Source organism: Xenopus laevis, chromosome 7L (genome assembly GCF_017654675.1).
Source record: "Xenopus laevis strain J_2021 chromosome 7L, Xenopus_laevis_v10.1, whole genome shotgun sequence".
NCBI classification, from domain to species: Eukaryota; Metazoa; Chordata; class Amphibia; order Anura; family Pipidae; genus Xenopus; species Xenopus laevis.
The window spans coordinates 83,629,958-83,647,119 of record NC_054383.1 but is presented as its reverse complement, the minus strand read 5'-3'; the positions used below and the strand labels follow the sequence as shown (position 1 = coordinate 83,647,119).

General features: G+C 36.0%; 1 protein-coding gene across 7 annotated transcripts in view; it reads left to right on the top strand.

Annotated features, from left to right (window-relative positions):
* The window catches only part of sidt2.L (SID1 transmembrane family member 2 L homeolog), a 36,581-nt gene that overhangs the window by 12,799 nt on the left and 6,620 nt on the right, over positions 1-17,162 (top strand). For 2 of the 7 annotated variants that reach the window (XM_041569275.1, XM_041569276.1), the window contains exons 6-18: positions 4,642-4,743; positions 5,176-5,259; positions 6,071-6,170; positions 6,733-6,798; positions 6,931-7,024; positions 9,442-9,503; positions 10,507-10,518; positions 11,415-11,465; positions 11,852-11,938; positions 12,567-12,629; positions 14,706-14,824; positions 15,277-15,350; positions 16,959-17,099. In XM_041569275.1, the coding sequence (XP_041425209.1) occupies positions 4,642-4,743; positions 5,176-5,259; positions 6,071-6,170; positions 6,733-6,798; positions 6,931-7,024; positions 9,442-9,503; positions 10,507-10,518; positions 11,415-11,465; positions 11,852-11,938; positions 12,567-12,629; positions 14,706-14,824; positions 15,277-15,350; positions 16,959-17,099 (1,055 nt within the window). The remainder of the gene's footprint in view (positions 1-4,641; positions 4,744-5,175; positions 5,260-6,070; positions 6,171-6,732; positions 6,799-6,930; positions 7,025-9,441; positions 9,504-10,506; positions 10,519-11,414; positions 11,466-11,851; positions 11,939-12,566; positions 12,630-14,705; positions 14,825-15,276; positions 15,351-16,958; positions 17,100-17,162) is intronic. The other 5 variants (XM_041569277.1, XM_041569278.1, XM_041569279.1 and 2 more) reach the window with 5 other exon arrangements.

Below are 17,162 nucleotides of genomic sequence, written 5' to 3'. Positions count from 1 at the left end.
TTGCACTGAAAGATGGGGGTTTTTTGTGATGCTCACAATTGATGTGTGGGATGTATGGTTCTTTTAATGGTGTGTTCTTTGGAGTGGGCACCAAAGTGTGTGATGAGTGCCTTTGAACCAGGTTGGAGGTGCGTCTTATGGTGTGTGCCTTTAAATGGTGGAGGATGTGTACACCCTGTTAGACTGGGGTGTAGGTTTCCTTTTATGCACATTAGGCATAGGATCTATTATCCAGAATGCTTTGGTCCTGGTTTTTTTTGGATAAGGGATCTTTCCATAATTTAAATCTCCATAACTTTAGTCTACTAAAGATAATTTTCTTTAATGTTACGGTTTTATTATTACAGAGAAAAAGCAAACTGTTTGTTTTTAAAGTAAAATGATTTGATTAAAATATACTCTATGGGAGATGGCCTTCCTGTAATTCAGAGCTTTCTGTATAACTGGTTTCTGTATAAGGGGTACTATAACTTTACTTTGAATGCGTAATAATGCTTCTTTCATGGTGTTGCGTATGACTGGTGTGTTTAACTAAAATGTGTTTGATGCATGGTGAGTGAGCGACAATTAGGATTTGGTAAGTGGCATGTGTCATGGGGATGAGATATTATGGGTATGTGAGTGTTGTAATGGAGCATGAGGTATTCCGTATGTTGCCTTATGTGATTTAGGAGGTGGGATGGAGGCATGTACTAATGCAGTTTGATAGGAAGTATGCATAATAAAATGATTTGAATTACACTTATTCCAGATAAACACACAGATGTGTTTGTATTAGTGCTTTGATGTTTCCAAGCCTATGTCTATTTATTGTTAGGGGGTAGCAGGTCCATATGCCAAATGCCTGTGTACTTTAAACCATGTACAGGCATTGGGCCTGTTATCCAGAATGTCCCGGCCTTCATAATTTAAACCTGAAATAAACCCAATAGGCTGGTTTTGCCTGTAATAAGGATTAATTATATCTTTATTTGGATCAAGTACAAGCTACTGTTTTATTATTATAGAGAAAAAGGAAATCATTTTTAAAAATGACTTATTTGCAATTGTCAATGAAACTGTTCATTTGGTTAATAATGTATTTATAGGTATGAAGATGTATCTGCCTATGGTTACATCTACATGTGTATGAGATATACCAATTACGCACTGGGAGATATGTGTTGGTTTTTTATCATTTGCTCTTTGTCCCATGTGACTATAAACACATATGCTCATATATAGCTCATATCCTTACAGAAGAACTCACACGTCTCCCATTTATGGTTCTCAGTGTCAGAAAGCTGACTAAGCCATACAGTCGTTTGTGTATTAGAAGGGAAAGCAGTATTAGGATGTAATTAGTATGTGTCCTAATACATTTGGATTACAGTACATCCCCTGATTTTAAGTTTCCCTCATTTTACATTTTTGTTTTGTGGTCCCACCTATATGTTATGCATAATACATTTTCCTGATTTTACATTTTGCTGGATTTTACACCATTTTTACACCATTTTTTTCTGGTCCCTTGAAAAACGTTAAATGGGGTTTCTATTATATTTGATTATAGTGGAGTCTATGGGAGACGGCCTTTCAATAATTCAGAACTTTCTGGATAATGGGTTTCCACATAATGGATCCCATACCTGTATTCATCTAAATGTCAGTGTATATGTTAGCCTCATTATAATATTACATAAGCTTTAGTGGAACAGCATGCAGACATTTCAAGGTTTGCTGCCCTTTTCCTTAATGCAGTGCAGTTGCACAACTTAAGCATTGTGTGCAGTTCCTCCTTTTTTTATGTTTGTAACTCTCTGTACTGACTCCACAGTAAAGAATGATGAAAGACAGGTGAAGTGAGAGCCTGGAAGGAAATCTTAAATTTCTTTAAAGGAGAAAGAAACCACTGGGTGTGGGGGACAACTTATTTGGCAATCCACCCCACTGATTCTAGTCCAATACCTGCTGCTCTGGGCTGGCATCAGCCTGGGGAACTGCTTGAGGAGTTCTGACATATTGTTTTGATTCCTGTATTGTAAATGCTTACAGCTATAGCAGGTGCAAATAATTCCTGGAACACCAGAACAAGATAGATGCAATACTTTTAAAAGCTGTACCTGAGTCTGGTGCATATCTAGAGGAGTGCTAGCCTGGGTAGTATGTAACCAACAATAATTATGTGATTTTACCCTTCCTTATCACAAATTATATTCATGTTATTCATGAGGCCTTCTTTGACTTCTGAATGATGTATGGGCCAAGAGAAAGAGGACACCCATGATTCCTTCTTACTTAATCCTTAGTCAGTTTCATACTGTATTAGAAATGAGCAAATTATTTTTATTTAATGAAAAAAAATATTTTTAGAATTTTACACGGTGCTCTTCTTAGACCATGTATTAATAAACTTTAGACTTGGATTGAAACCAATATTTTTATTATTACCTTTCCTTTGAACAGCGCATATTTTAAACAGTGTGCTACAAAAAAAAAAAAAGTAAAATCATTCAAATTAGTCCCTTCCTGAATGGTGATTACAGTCTCATTTACTACCTGAACATCAGGAGTGAGTTACTTTGCTTTTATGTTGTTGGGACTATAGGAGAAAATTAGGGCACAGAGAAAATAAACATGAACGGAGCATATGAACAGCACGTAGATATTTTCTGTTGATATTAAAATTTGCAAAGTCAAATCGCCTATATAATTGTAAGAAATGTAGTATGGTTTAAAAAATTGCATGTATGTTAAAGAGCACAATGCATGAATTCATAACGCATTTTATTATTGGATATATGCACCCAGTAGCACACTTAGGGGCAGATTTATTGAGGGTTGAATTGAAAACTCAGATTCGAATTGTCGAATTTTTTTTATGGTCAAAGCTGTCAAATTCGACTAGGGAATTATCCAAACTCAATTCGAGGTTTTTTTTTTTAAAAAATTTGCTTTTCTAGGTTTATCAAACTCTCGCCCTTTAAGAATTCAAATTAGATTATTCGCCACCTAAAACCTGCCAAATTCATGTATAAGTCAATGGGAGAGGTCCAACGACCAATTTGGAGATGTTTGTAGCCATCCTGACATTCAAGTTTTTTTTCCGGAGAGTTTGGTCGAATTGGATTCCAGTTTTCGGGTCGGTAAAATTCATCCAAGTTTAAGATATTAGATTTTTTTCTTAAATAACCCCCCGGTCTAATTTCGAGTATACAGTAGAACCCCCATTTTACATCCCCTAATTTTAAATTTTCCCTCATTTTACATTGTTGCTTTGAGGTCCTACCTATATATTAAGCATAATACATTTCCCTTATTAGAAATTTTCCTGGATTTTACACAATTTTTTTCTGGTCCTCTGAAAAATGTAAAATGTGGGTTCTACTGTATTCAAATTTAAGGGAGTTTAAACTCACATGAATTCAAAATTCGACCTTTGATAAATGTGCCTCCCAGAGTAAAGCTAGCTAATAATGGTATATATTTGTATATGTGTAAATGCAAAGCTTAGTTAAGAGTAACAAAGAATATCTAATTTACAAGAAAAGTCATTTTATATTGGGCTATTTAGAAATAAACAGGAGGAAGTTATAGAATTAAATTCTTCTCTGTTATTTTATAGTTTCATTTAAAGGGGTAGTTCAGCTTTAAGTTAACTTTTAGTATGTTCTAGAATGGCAGATTCTAGGCAACTTTTCAATTGGTCTTCACTTTTCTAGTTTTTGAATAATTTGCTTTCTTCTTCTGACTCTTACCAGCTTTCAAATGGGTGTCCCTGATTCCCAATTAAAAACAAATGCTCTGTAAGGCTACACATATATTGTTATTGCTTCTTTTTATTACTAATCTTTCTGTTCACATCCTCTCCTATTCATATTGCAGTCTCTTATTCAAATCAGTGCATGGTTACTAGTGTAATTTGTACCCTAGCAATCAGATTGCTGAAACTGCAAACTGGAGAGGTGCTGAATAAAAAGCTAAAGGTAACTCAGAAACCACAAATAATTAAAACTGTAAACCAATTGCAAATTGTCTCAGAATATCACTCTGTGCATCATACTAATGGTTAATTTAAAGATGAACGACCCCTTTAAGAGAAATTTGCAGAATATATTCTAGGTCAGTTTCATTTTGTTCTGTTTGGGAGGGCAGACAAGACTATATGCAACCATAGGTCGATTGTACTGCTTCTGTTTTCTGAGCATAGAAATTATCTGTACAGCACCTTATAGTATAAAAATGCCTTTATTCAAGTTTTCATTGCAGAATCTGGTCAGTTTTCCGAGCACCAGAATGTATTGTCTTCATGGTTTACAGCAGGGGCGTAACTACAGAGGAAGCCGACCCTGCAGTTGCAGGGGGACCCAGGAGTGTAGAGGGCCCAGTAAGGTCCTAATTAATGAGCAATTTTAATATACTGTATCTTGGTAGAATAGCTCAATTTAACAATGTTTTGGGGCCTTCGATTGAATTTCCTGGGGGCCCTGTAACATCTAGTTACACCACTAGTTTACAGGACAGCTCTACTTGGCTGTATAAAAAGTTTTTATACACTTAGCACAGGAGGGCAGTTTTTTTTAGGCTTTTTACACGACCAGCCGTCTGCTTGTATTCTTACTGTTTTTCTAGCAATGCTATTTTGTGTGTTTTAATTTGCAGTATTTTAAGTACCTCTTTCCTGAGGGGGTGGATTCTGTGATTGTGAAAGTCTCCTCTTCCAGTGCATTTCCCTGTTCTGTCATCTCTGTCCAAGATATTCAGGTGGGATAAATTTGTTTTTTTTTATGTGCATGCTTCACCACAATTCAGTATAGGGGACTGTATGTATCTGAAAAGCTCAGGTATATTGGGCATAGTGATGAGTAATGTGATACAATAAAAGTATTCATTAGCCAGTAAGGATGGAGAATGGTATGTATCTATATTGAAGCAAAGTTTAGCAAATAACAGCCAAATGGATTATAAAGTGCAATGGTGGACTTTCTCTATACATTTTCAAAACAGAAAACAAATTTTACAACAAACAGCTGTAATTTAGATCATTTCCATGTAAAAACAAAAATCGAGCAGCTCAGTATCGTATATCTTGCAAGTGGAAAATTCCATATCAGAAATTAAAATGTGGCAATGCTAGTGAGGTATGTTTCATTTCATCTGGATTTAGTCTAACCATGTCTTCTCTGTACTTTGCAGTGTCCTGTTTATGACCTTGATAATAATGTGGCCTTCATTGGGATGTATCAAACAATGACGAAAAAAGCAGCAATCACTGTGCAGGTAACAAATTGCAATATTTTCTCTTTTTTGCAGGGGAGGGGGTCCACAATGTCAGCAGGGGGGTCCAGGGGCAATAGTAGAGCAAAATTTCCGATTTTCAAAACGGAAATTCGGCTCTGGTAACCAGTGGGGTGCTGCGCCAATGAAACTAATTGAGAAACTGCATGTTCCTTTATAGGCTAGTTATAGGTAGTTCATTAGCATTAGAAGCCATAACTGGACCTATGAATGCATGGACCATTATGTTTCCTACTTAGAGGCATATTTATCAAAATGTGAAGTTAGGGGTCGCACAGTCCTCTAGTTTGAAATTCCGCCGCTATCCATTCATTTCTATGGGATTTATAAAAGAGTATTTATCAATGGGTGAAAGTTCACCCTTTGATTAATATGCCTTTCAGAATGCCATAGAAATGAATGGAGAGTGGCGTAATTTCACTCTAGAGGACTTCGGCAATCCCTAACTTCACATTTTGATAAATATGCCCCATAGCACTTTTTTTTGGCCTGTGAATAGCCACCTTTAGTCTACCTGGTTATGGATTATGTGATAACAATGCTATTTTATAATAGTATGGACATTGGTCTGTAGACATTTTCTGTATTATTTATTAACCAACAAAATATTTCTAATTTCTGTATTATCTTAATGTATTAATAGAGCTGTATAAATGTGTGTTATAGTTCATTATATTAACTTTGTTATACTCTGCAGCCTTACTTTTCTTTGCTTGACTTCCTTGACACCCTTTATTTACTTTTACTTGTTTTCCAACTGTCCTACTTTTTTTTTTTTTTTTTTTTTTTTTAGCGGAAGGATTTTTCCAGTGGTGGTTTCTATGTTGTGGTTGTTGTGAAAACTGAAGATGAGGCCTGTGGCGGGGCTCTGCCTTTATTTCCCTTACACCAAGGTATATGTTATTCTTTCTTTCATATTTCCCATCCCTTGCAAATTATTTATAATATATGATTAAATAAAGATATTGGGGCATTTGCCAGCCCTATTATTGTGGCAAGTTTGAACATTATTAGTCTTTTGGTCTGGTTTTCATTTTATACTTACCCCACATTATACACCCTCTCTGTGAATCATTTACAATAATGAATCTGCCCACACTGATCATAAGCTTCATGGGTAGACAAGTGAGAGGGGGGTGAAACCCAGCAACACATTTATGTTGGCAAACATTTTATTGATTCTTTGATTCCTTGTTTAATTGTGTCAAAAACTGAACATGGGAATGTTATAACCTGTGCTAACCCTCCCCAATGATCATATCAATTTTGTATCCATTTTTTCAATGTGGATTGGAGACATAGGAGCTAAAATGATGCTTACCCATGTTATCTTTATTGTTATGTTTTGTACATATTCTTAGTGGGGGAACTAGTTGCTATAGTTTCCCACAGATTTTTTTAACCACTTTATTTCTTTTCCCTCATGCCTTTGACCCTTTGTTTGTATATTTCTAGATATTCCTGTTGATCATTTGAGCCGTCAGAAGAATCTCGAAGTCTTGGTCAGCCCAGCAATAAACAGTATGTATGTGGTTGTGGGTGGCACCCATGTGTAAAAACGCAGTATTTTAGTGTAATTGTGTGTAATTTTGTTTAACACTTTCCGTTGGATTTTTTTTTTCTTTCAAACATATCTCTTCTGTAATTTTCTAGGAAATATCTATGTTGCTGGCATGCTCTTCTGTTTAGGTGTATTTTTGTCTTTCTACCTGGTGGCTATGTTCATATCCTGCTGGGAGCAATATCGGTAAGTAGGAGAATGGACTGTTTTTTTCCAACAGATTTATTGTCTGTTTGTTTGTGTGTTTATTGGTGAGAAGCAGCTACAATTTCAATGTTTATCAGACTGGAGCACATTTATATTTTGGAAAAAAAATCAATCTTAACCCCTTTACTGAAGGGCAAAACATGTGATTTACAATACACAACACAGTGGGCAAATTGCAAAACAAAAAAGGTAAAAGATAAAGTTCTGTCTCTGTTCTCTCCAAGAAGGATGGGTAAGGGAAGCACATGTGCCCAGGGAATAATATATTACTCCTAATAAGTTCCCTTTCCTGTTTTTTAGTTGTTTTTTTTTTAATTTCCCATTCTGTTCTCACCCTTTTTCCTTCTGTGCCCTTTCTGCTACTTTCATTTTTTTTTTTCTTCTACTCTGGATCTTTATCTTCCCTTTTCAGTGATTTTTACTCAACTCCCCTTTTCTATTCTCTTTTGCACATCTCTGCTTCTTTTACACATTTTTCTGCCCTCCAATTTGATCCCCTTTCTTTAATTGGTAACCAACCTTTGTTATTGCCGTTGGATATTTTTCCACTTGGTAGTTTGCTTAACCTGCAAGGAGGATTCATAGGCGCAAAGTATTTCATTGTACACATAGCCCTCACTATTTACCCTTATTTATTGCTTTTGGTGCTTCCACTAGCCGTATGTTGCAGGAAACTGTATTTAGGTTTACCAGGCTAGAACCCTGTCTCTAGGCCAGATAACCCGTATTGTTCTTGACTATTTAACCTGGCTTGTTCCTTTTGCTTCTTTCCTTCCTGATGACTTGCTGGAAAGTGATAGGGACTGTGGAGCTGCGGAGGGAAAGGCAGACAGGAGTGTTTTGTATTTATCTTTGTAAGGGTAATGGCACACAACAAGATTTTTTTACCTGTGGCTACATCTGTACTACAGCGAGCAATAATTCTCCTAAAAATGACTTGCCATAGAATAACATTAGGATCACCACAAGTAAAACATATTACTTGTGGCAAATCAGGCTTAAAGGGGAACAATCGCAAAAATGAAAATTTTATATAAGCTTCATCATACTGAAATAAGAAACTTTCTAAATACAATCAATTAACAATTCTGTACCGCATACCTCCCAACTGTCCCTTTTTTTGAGGGACAGTCCCTCTTTTGACAGCTCAACCTGCAGTCCCTCATTTGTCCTCATTTCTCTGCACTGAACAGCCAGAAAAAGAAACAAAGTTTCTAACTTAATTGGCTTTTGGCAGAGAGGCCAGTACAGCTAACAGGTGCAACTAAGATACTTTGTAACAATTTTGAGATAAGAAAACAAGTAATTTTAACAGTTTAGATAAGGAAAAATATTTTCAAACTTTTATAACCTGCCAAATTTTGTAAAATGAACATGGTAATTATGGGGTGTGGCCACAAAAATAGGTGTGGTCAAAAAAAATTGCAGAATTTGTGCAAAAGGCAGTTATTTTGTTTGTACTGGCATCAGTTATTTGAGTGAGCTCTAATACATCTGCTAGCAAAGGAGCCCCCCTATAAGATATATTGGATCATTCATCTGACACCCAACTGCTGCATGAAGACAGAATGAAGAGAAACAGATGCTGAGGGAGGAAAAGCGAATATACACTTGATTATTCAGAACCAATTCAGAATTTTTAATTGATTGTATTTAGAAAGTTTCTTACTTCAGTACAAGGAAGCTTATACTAAATTTTAATTTTCCCAGTAGTTTGCCTTTAATTGTGGGAAAATGTCAAGGGAGCCAATTTCTCATGGATAAACCATTGTGAATTGGGATCGTGTCAAATTTGAATATGAGTGTGAGTTTGATTTCAGCATTAAGCTATCTCCAAAGCTTTCAGATGCCCGGATTAGTCATATTACTAGTATTTCGATAATTACAAACAACTGTTTTATACAATTTTTTTTAACTTTTCTTTTTGTCAGTTCAGAACTCCCAGCACTGTGTGGGATCTGATATCTGGAACACTTGTTTTTTCCAGATAAAAAAAATATCTCTGCCGTCTGCAGTCAAAAGTTATACCATACATCTGATGTTGGGTCCCCTTTCCTGGTAGCCCCTGGTCATATGGCCCTTTTGCCCATTTATTAAAACGGCTGTGACTGCTTAATGTGTAAATAGTATTGATGCATTTTTTTATGTGTCTTTATATACATAATACATGCCACCTACAGCAAAAAAGAGATGACTGACTTTTAAGATCTAATTGTTATAAAAAATTTGGTTTTAGTGCAAGACTGAAAGCAGACTCCTTTCACATTTGTTTATTTTTAGCAAAATGAATGTCCCTAATATTTAGTTTATAGCTTATCAGTTTTGTCCTCAACTATTAATTAATATCAACTATAATTAAATATAATTATTTCTTTTTTGTTTGCTTCTGTTTATAGAAAAAAGAAGAAATCGGAAAACCCTTTTTTGAATTCAGCATCATCATTGAATGATGAAACAGGTAAATTTATTGGATTACGTTGATACATCTTGTTTTTTCCTGTTGAAGGGGCACCAAAGGGGAGAGTTGAAAAAGATTTGGGCTTGCAGGATGTTTTGTTGTGTGCCAAATGGCTGAGACCTGTAGGTAGAAGTATAAAGAGTGAGCGATTTGCAGAATTGCAAGGTTAATGGCATATGTTAAAGGGAAACCCCATTTATAAGTATGGTTTATTTCTACTGGTTTTGGTGAGGTCTGTTGGTGAAGGTAGGAGGGAAAGGCATGTAGACACCCCCTCCTGTCCCCTAACTTGCATATCATTCAGGCAGTCAGTAAGGACAGGCCTAGCTGCACCGCCTAACTCTGTGCTCTGCTTCATGTACCAAATTTTTATTCCGGCATAAGGTGAAGCGCACAGCTTACCCCGGGACACAAGTGCTTCTGAAGAGAGCATTAAGGGGCATGTCCCCCCTAGTATTTTGCGTGCTGGAAGATAGTGCATGGGGAAATGTGACTTTCCCATTAACTGAGATCGGGGGGGAACTCTGAATATCTCAATATCTCTTGAATCATTTCCTCATTTAAATTATAGAAGAACTGAAAAGCTGATTTAATATCAACTTTCATTAACTTTTGCACTGTACATTCTTCTCAGAGAATATGTAACTTTGTTTTTGCTCAACAGTTTATACATTGTGATGGTGTTTAGTTGAGCCTACTCGTATTGCACTGCCACTACCCCACATATATATATATATATATATATATATATATATATATATATATATATATATATATATATATATATATATATATATATATATATATATATATATATATATATATATATATATCTCTATATCTGCATGCCCCAGCATCCAAAAATGATGGTCCCTTTTACTATATATTGGTCTGTAACAGTTAGACCCTTTAGTCTATTAGATACTGTTGTTAGATTATAGAGTAATATAAATGAATGGTAATTATTTTTTCTTTCTGCTCTCATTGACTTTATCCTTGGCAGCCTCACTACTTGGTAAGATGAATCATGGGATGGAATGGTTAGCTTCATGTAACTATAAGGGCCCTGTTGCATGCAAAGTGTGGTATTCTAACATACTAGCCAATAACTGTGTTCAATGCATACTGATACAGAGAATCACCACCATTTTCAATTTTTTTTTATACGTGTCTTGTATATCCCTTTTAAACTGCTGTAAAATTATTTTCCCACATCTGGAAAACAGGATTTATAACAAAGCACATTTATTCTGGAGCTGTTGTAGAGTGATCTCTGTATCAGACCCTACTGTGGGGAGTTTAGCAAACTATAATACTGCTATTTAACCTCTAGCACACTCATTCACATTGTATTGTATTTACTAATACAGTCATTTAACTCTCACTTCAAATTAAAGGAAAACTAAAGCTCAAAAGAAGTAGGCTACAAATGCTACACCTTAGATGTCATTTACTAACCCGTAAGTTCAATGGGCAAAGTGCACTTTCTGACATAATTGCCATGGGTTTTACCCACAATGCAGTGTTATTTCCCATATTTCCAAGGCAATTGTGGCCAATTCGTTAGAATGCATGCGACTGCTCCTGCACTTGGACTGATTTTATTTTGAGTGCAGTTGTGCTGCAAGGATTGACACAGGCTCATGTGGAATCCCTGGTGCTATTTCCATCATTGTAGATGGCAGTAGTTCCATAGTAGCTCCTTTAGAAGATGGGGATCTTCTTTTGGCAACTTTGAAGGCACAGATACTTTGTAGCCAGTTTCTTTTTTTAAGGTTTTAGTTCTCACTTTAAGCAGCTTGTCAGTTCTGGCAACAACTTATTGCGTGTTCTACCTGTTTCTAACGCACCCTCCTTTTTATTCATTCACTCGTCTTCTAATTACTCACATTCTAAGGTTTCATTTTTTAGGGAAGCCCCCCATGTGTCCTAAATATGATGCCTGTGGCTATGGTTCAATAGGTGAGTAGATTTTTCTTTTGGGATGTTTGTTGGTGAACATGTTGTGCAAACATATCTGTATTAGACATTTAGCTAAAAGACTGAAAGCGTTCAGTATGTGGAAGGCAACATTCGGTTCTCCAAAATGTCAATGGTTACCTAACCCTATTGTAGAGATGATGAGTGACTGGCAGTTTGATGAACAGAGATTGGGATTATGCACAAATGTGTGTGGAATATATTGGAGGAAAGACTCGTGTGTCAGGAATGTCAAGAAATAGATTGCTTGTTGGAAGAGAAGTAATGTTAAATCCGGCACTAGACGTTCAATATGATCAATGATTTGGACTTTTTTTGGTTATTTATTATTATAGAACGGCACATTTTATAGCAGTTATGTTTTTCAGCAGCTCAACATAGCAGTTCTGTTCCTAGCCCTGAGGATTGTACTGACAGTTTGGTCTCTTCTGGTGAAGCCTCATATAGTTATACAGGTACTGTATTTTACTGGACTTTTTGGTATACACCTATACAGTATATCTATGCAGTTCTTTTTAAGATTATATTTTCCTAGGCATGGTGTGCATACTCTGTGCTTTCTCTCTCTCTCTCTCTCTCGCTATCATTCAGATACAGATTTAGTTTGTTATATGGTCATATTCTAAGCAAGTTTTCAGTCAGTCTTCATTATTTTGTATGGGTTTTGAATTATTTTTGTTCCTATTCCACCCATTTCAGAATGCAGCTGGAAATCTGGTTAATGCTACACACCAAAAAATGTAAATAATTTAAAAAAAAACTAAATTAAAAAAAACGAAGACCAATTCCAAATTGTCTTTGCATACTGCTCTATACACCATACTAAGGCTACTGACGCAAAAGGTGATTAGTGCCCCCCCCAATCTGCTCTAGCACAGGCAAATTCAGCTTTCCGAAGTTGCCTCACAATAGTCTGTGTGTGTTTGTGAATATATACGTACAGTGAGATGTAGATCTACAAATATATATTCAGATCTAATCATCTTTTCTCCCAGCCCTTTCCCTTCATTTTCTGTTCTGTAGACCTTTACAAAATATATTTGCTCTAGTTTCTCTTTTAATGTGTCAACTCTTGTTCTTAAGGTCTGGAGCAATTCAAACGCCGCTCCCTGTGCTACACCCAGCAGCCTCTGAGCTCATCCTTTGGTACTTATAGTAGGAAAGACAGATAATTCTTTTTACTTCATTAAAAAAAATCTCTTTGTTGAATAATAATCACAATATTACACCTGAGTTATTGCTTACCTTAGGAAACCAGGGTGTGTGGAGAATTGCATCTTGACGCCGCATAAATATAAAAGTCTATTTGCGAGAAAGTGGGTGTGCAAACATATGCGTATGTGATGCTTTTTGTTTCGAAAAGTTGTCCTTTTAGCAGGTAATCTGATTTTCAAGGATTGTTGCAGTATAAGCAGTTACCCTGGTTTTTCTACAGGTTTCATTAATTTTCAAATAAGTGCATGTCATACCGTAATACTACCCTCCTGAGAGAAGAAGAGTGATACAGAGATCATTGTTTCATAACTTTGCACCACGGAGACAATGGTACATCAGCAACTTGCTGTTTACCTGAGCTTTTGACACACATACAGCATTTGTGGTGCAAAGGATGAAATAATGGCGCACAAAAAGAAAATGATAACCATACTGTAGTTCTTATCATAGCATACATCTGTTATACAAATATTATTAGAATAAATTATTTCCCCAGAGAATATTTATGCCTGAGAACTATGTTCTATAGGTCATTTTGATCTCTGCTGCTGAGTAGTCCACATTTTTCAGTGACATGTCACTTTCCAAGGGCTACTCAAAGCGGCTTTTACCACTACAATCACCAGGAAGCAACAAATACTTTGGTAGTCGCTACTTAGTTTCAACAATAAAACACCCAATGTGTCAATAACCATAAGTTGGTCCTTTATGTTCGTTCATATATTGGGGTAAAGGCATTGCTTCTCATCTAGAGACTAGGCAGGACAATGCAATGCTTAACTCCCACTCTCTATTTGTGGGTTAGGTCTCCCTTTTTTTGTCCCACCCATGTTTATGGAGGCCTGGAGCGATACCCCTGAGTATTGGTTATTGGTAACATTATTAAAGTTGTTCTCATTAGTCTTTCTTCCTTGATGTCATGCTGGGCTGAACTAGCTACTGCCTTTTTGTTTTACAATTTCATTTTCTCTGCATACTTACATATTTCTGCATCTAAATTGGAACTGCTTGTCTTGGGTGAAGTATTCTCCATTTATATACACTAATCTACACCCAGTGATAATAAATAGACAACTATGGTGAATGCAGTAGCTTTTTTATCCTTTTATTTAGGATTTTTTTCAACAGAGAAAATGATTTTGCAAACAGCTACAGTTTCATACGTTATATTTTTAGTGTTTCACTTCCATTTTAACAAGCCCACTTTTTTCCTGCAAGGGAGACTAGTTTTATATGTGAAGCCATGGTAGTGGTGTTGTTACTTTGTCTAGTCTTCTATTTTCTGGTCTAGACTGTAAATACTCTCATCTCTCAGGAAGCATGAAAAACACTTAATTTGATTCTTAAATTCTGTATGGTAATTCATATGACCGGCACAAACAATTTGCATGGTGCTGCTCAATGTTGAGGGGATAATGATTTCAAAAATTGTATAGGGGGGGTTATTGTAAAGGACCGTCAAAGTCTAATAACAAGAGATGGGGCAGAAAGATATGTATTAAGTTAAAGTTGCGGAAAGAGGAAGAGGCTAAGAAGGGGGGTTTGGGCAGAGGAGAGAACTAAAAGGAAGGGAATACTGTGTTCCTTGCCAGGTATGGAGCTAACTGGAATGGACTAGCTTTATTTGGGGATTGCACAAGATCAAATCTATTTGGCAGGGATCAATGGGAGGGCCATGGTTCATTAAAATATTCTGGCATTTGGTTTACGGAGGAGGTAAGATAGCACAAGGAAGCTACCAACACTGGGGTTGATTTACAAATATATGCCTGGCCTATTTGTTCACATGCTTGCTGAGTGTACGGTTCAGCAGTCAAAACATGCACCCTTCTCTTGTGTAAGTTTATATTTTATCTATTTATTTGCCAATACTGAAAGACAGAAATGTGTAGATGCACTATACTTCTGGAAAATTGAATGTTTCCTGCTGGTCTCTCCCGGTGTGTCCACACTGTTATCTTCCTTCAATAGAATGTAACTAAACTTCTGGCTCCTGTTTCCTCATAGACCGGTCCCTGGAGAACCTTGTATCACGCAATCGGCTTGAGTCACTTAGCTCTGTGGAAGAGGACGATTATGATACACTGACAGATATTGAGTCTGATAAAAATGTGATAAGGACTAAGGTAGGGGCCTAAAAGTTCATATACTGGAAAATATTCCATTTTCCAGCTATATGATTTTCTTTCTTTGAAAGTGTGAATAAATTCAATTTGGGACAGATTTACTAAAGACTAAATATATTTTTCCCATTTGGGTTTGAATAACAAAAGTGTTTCCAAATATTTCCAATTTATTAAAAGTCTGATGTGATTTTGTTCTTTTCGTGATTTTTTTCTTATTTACCAGAATACTTTTGGAATGTTTATTTGTCCAAAAACTGTTACCCAGTTTTGAGGTGGTAGAATCCATGTGCCACCATTTTTTCACCTGGTGATGATGTTATATAAGGGACATTTATGGGAAAGTTTCATGGAGGAAAAGGGTTTATTTTTTGGTAATAAATATGATTTAAAATTTGCACCATAATGTGGATGCACACAGAATTTTATATGCAAGCTGTTTTTACCTTTTTCAGAAGTATCTTTGTGTTTCTGATTTGGCACGGAAAGACAAACGCGTTATGCGGAAAAAGTACCAAATCTACTTCTGGTGAGAGCATGCATGCTATACCTCTACATGTAAATCTAATGCATAATTGGTCTAAATGTGGTGTCTCCGGTATCTTATTACCAGCACCAGGCAGGGTGTCTTTTTTTTTTTTTTTTTTTTTTTATTTATTTTTTTAATGGATGTGTTGTAGCTCATTTTTATTGTTATGCTTGTCAACTACTTTCTTCAAGCAACATATGAATATATTAGGTGTGTTATGCAAAATGCAAAAAGTCCACCAGTATGGCTTTCTGTATGATCTTACTAAAACCCCACCAAGTACTTAATTCAATTTGAAGGTGTCATACTGATGATTGGTTAAATCCAAAACATTAGAAAGAAGATCTAGGGGAACTATTTCGAAAATGAAAATTTTAGTTAGGCTTCATCACACTGATATAAGAAACGTTCTAATTACAATCAATTAAATTTTCTGCATCATTTCTAAAATAATCAAGTTTATCTTCACTATTCCTCTCTCAGCAATGTCTATTCATTCTGTCTTCATGCAGGAGTTGGGTGTCAGATATTTATTGACCATTAGATCGAATATTTCTTTTAGGGGGGCTTCCTTTCGTAGCAGATGTATTAAGAGCTCACTCAAATAACTGATTAAAGTACAAACAAAATAACTGACTTTGACACAAATTCTGCATGTAGAGAGAGACAGGATTTCTGGTGATTTTAATAGTGCGCTCTAATACATCTTTTGGGCAAAAGGAGCCCCCTATAAGATATTATATATATATATATATATATATATATATATATATATATATATAATATATTGGATCTAATTGTCAATGACTATCTGACGCTCAACTGCTGCATAAAGACAGAATGAAGAGAAACAGATGCTGAGAGAGGAATAGTAAAGATAAACCTGATTATTTCAGAAACCGTACAGAATATTTCATTGATTGTATTTGGATACTTTCTTAGTTCAGTATGCTGAAAAATATTGTTAAACTGTTAAATGTGACACTGGGAAATATGCTTTGGTAAAAAAGACTGGAACTTACTCTACAAGCAGAGAGGATCAGCATCCCTGTATTAGTAAAGATCCACCAAGTTGCTCACAGCAGCTCGCCATCTTGTTGTGCTTGGGGTTCACTGGGCAGCTGTTGAGGAGTTAACCTTATGGGAAATCATCAAGCAGACAAGTTGGGTTGTTTGTAGGTGATGCTACAAGTCTGATTATTAAATTCTCATGCTGATTGCACTGGTTTCCATATATAAAGCAAGTCTGAATTCTGTATTAATTGACCTTGTATTGTGCCATAAAGTACGGGTATATTTTGATTCAGTCAGTGTCTATTGTCAGTCCCTAGGCACAGGCAACTAATAGCAGCCCAGAGCAAGTGAATACCGAGGACTTGATTGCACCAAAGTTGATATGAATGTTGCATGTTGGATTTAACATTCTTCAGTTTTTACAGAAGTTATCCCTGATTTCAAAAATGGTGTATTTGTTGCATCTACAAGGGAGATACTGGTCAGTTTCTTGTTTAGGCTGTATGAACACAGATAAAGGGTGTGTGTAACTAACAGTTTTCTTGTAAAGCTTTGTTGTCAGTGAAAGGCATATGTTTCTCTGTCCTCCTGTAGGAATATCTCCACAATAGCAGTGTTTTATGCACTGCCTGTCGTACAGCTTGTTATCACCTACCAGACAGTGGTGAATGTGACTGGAAACCAAGACATCTGCTACTATAACTTCCTCTGTGCTCATCCCCTGGGTTCTTTAAGGTATTTTCTTTAATGACTGGACACTAAATATATTGGATATAACAAAACCTGAAATTATATATT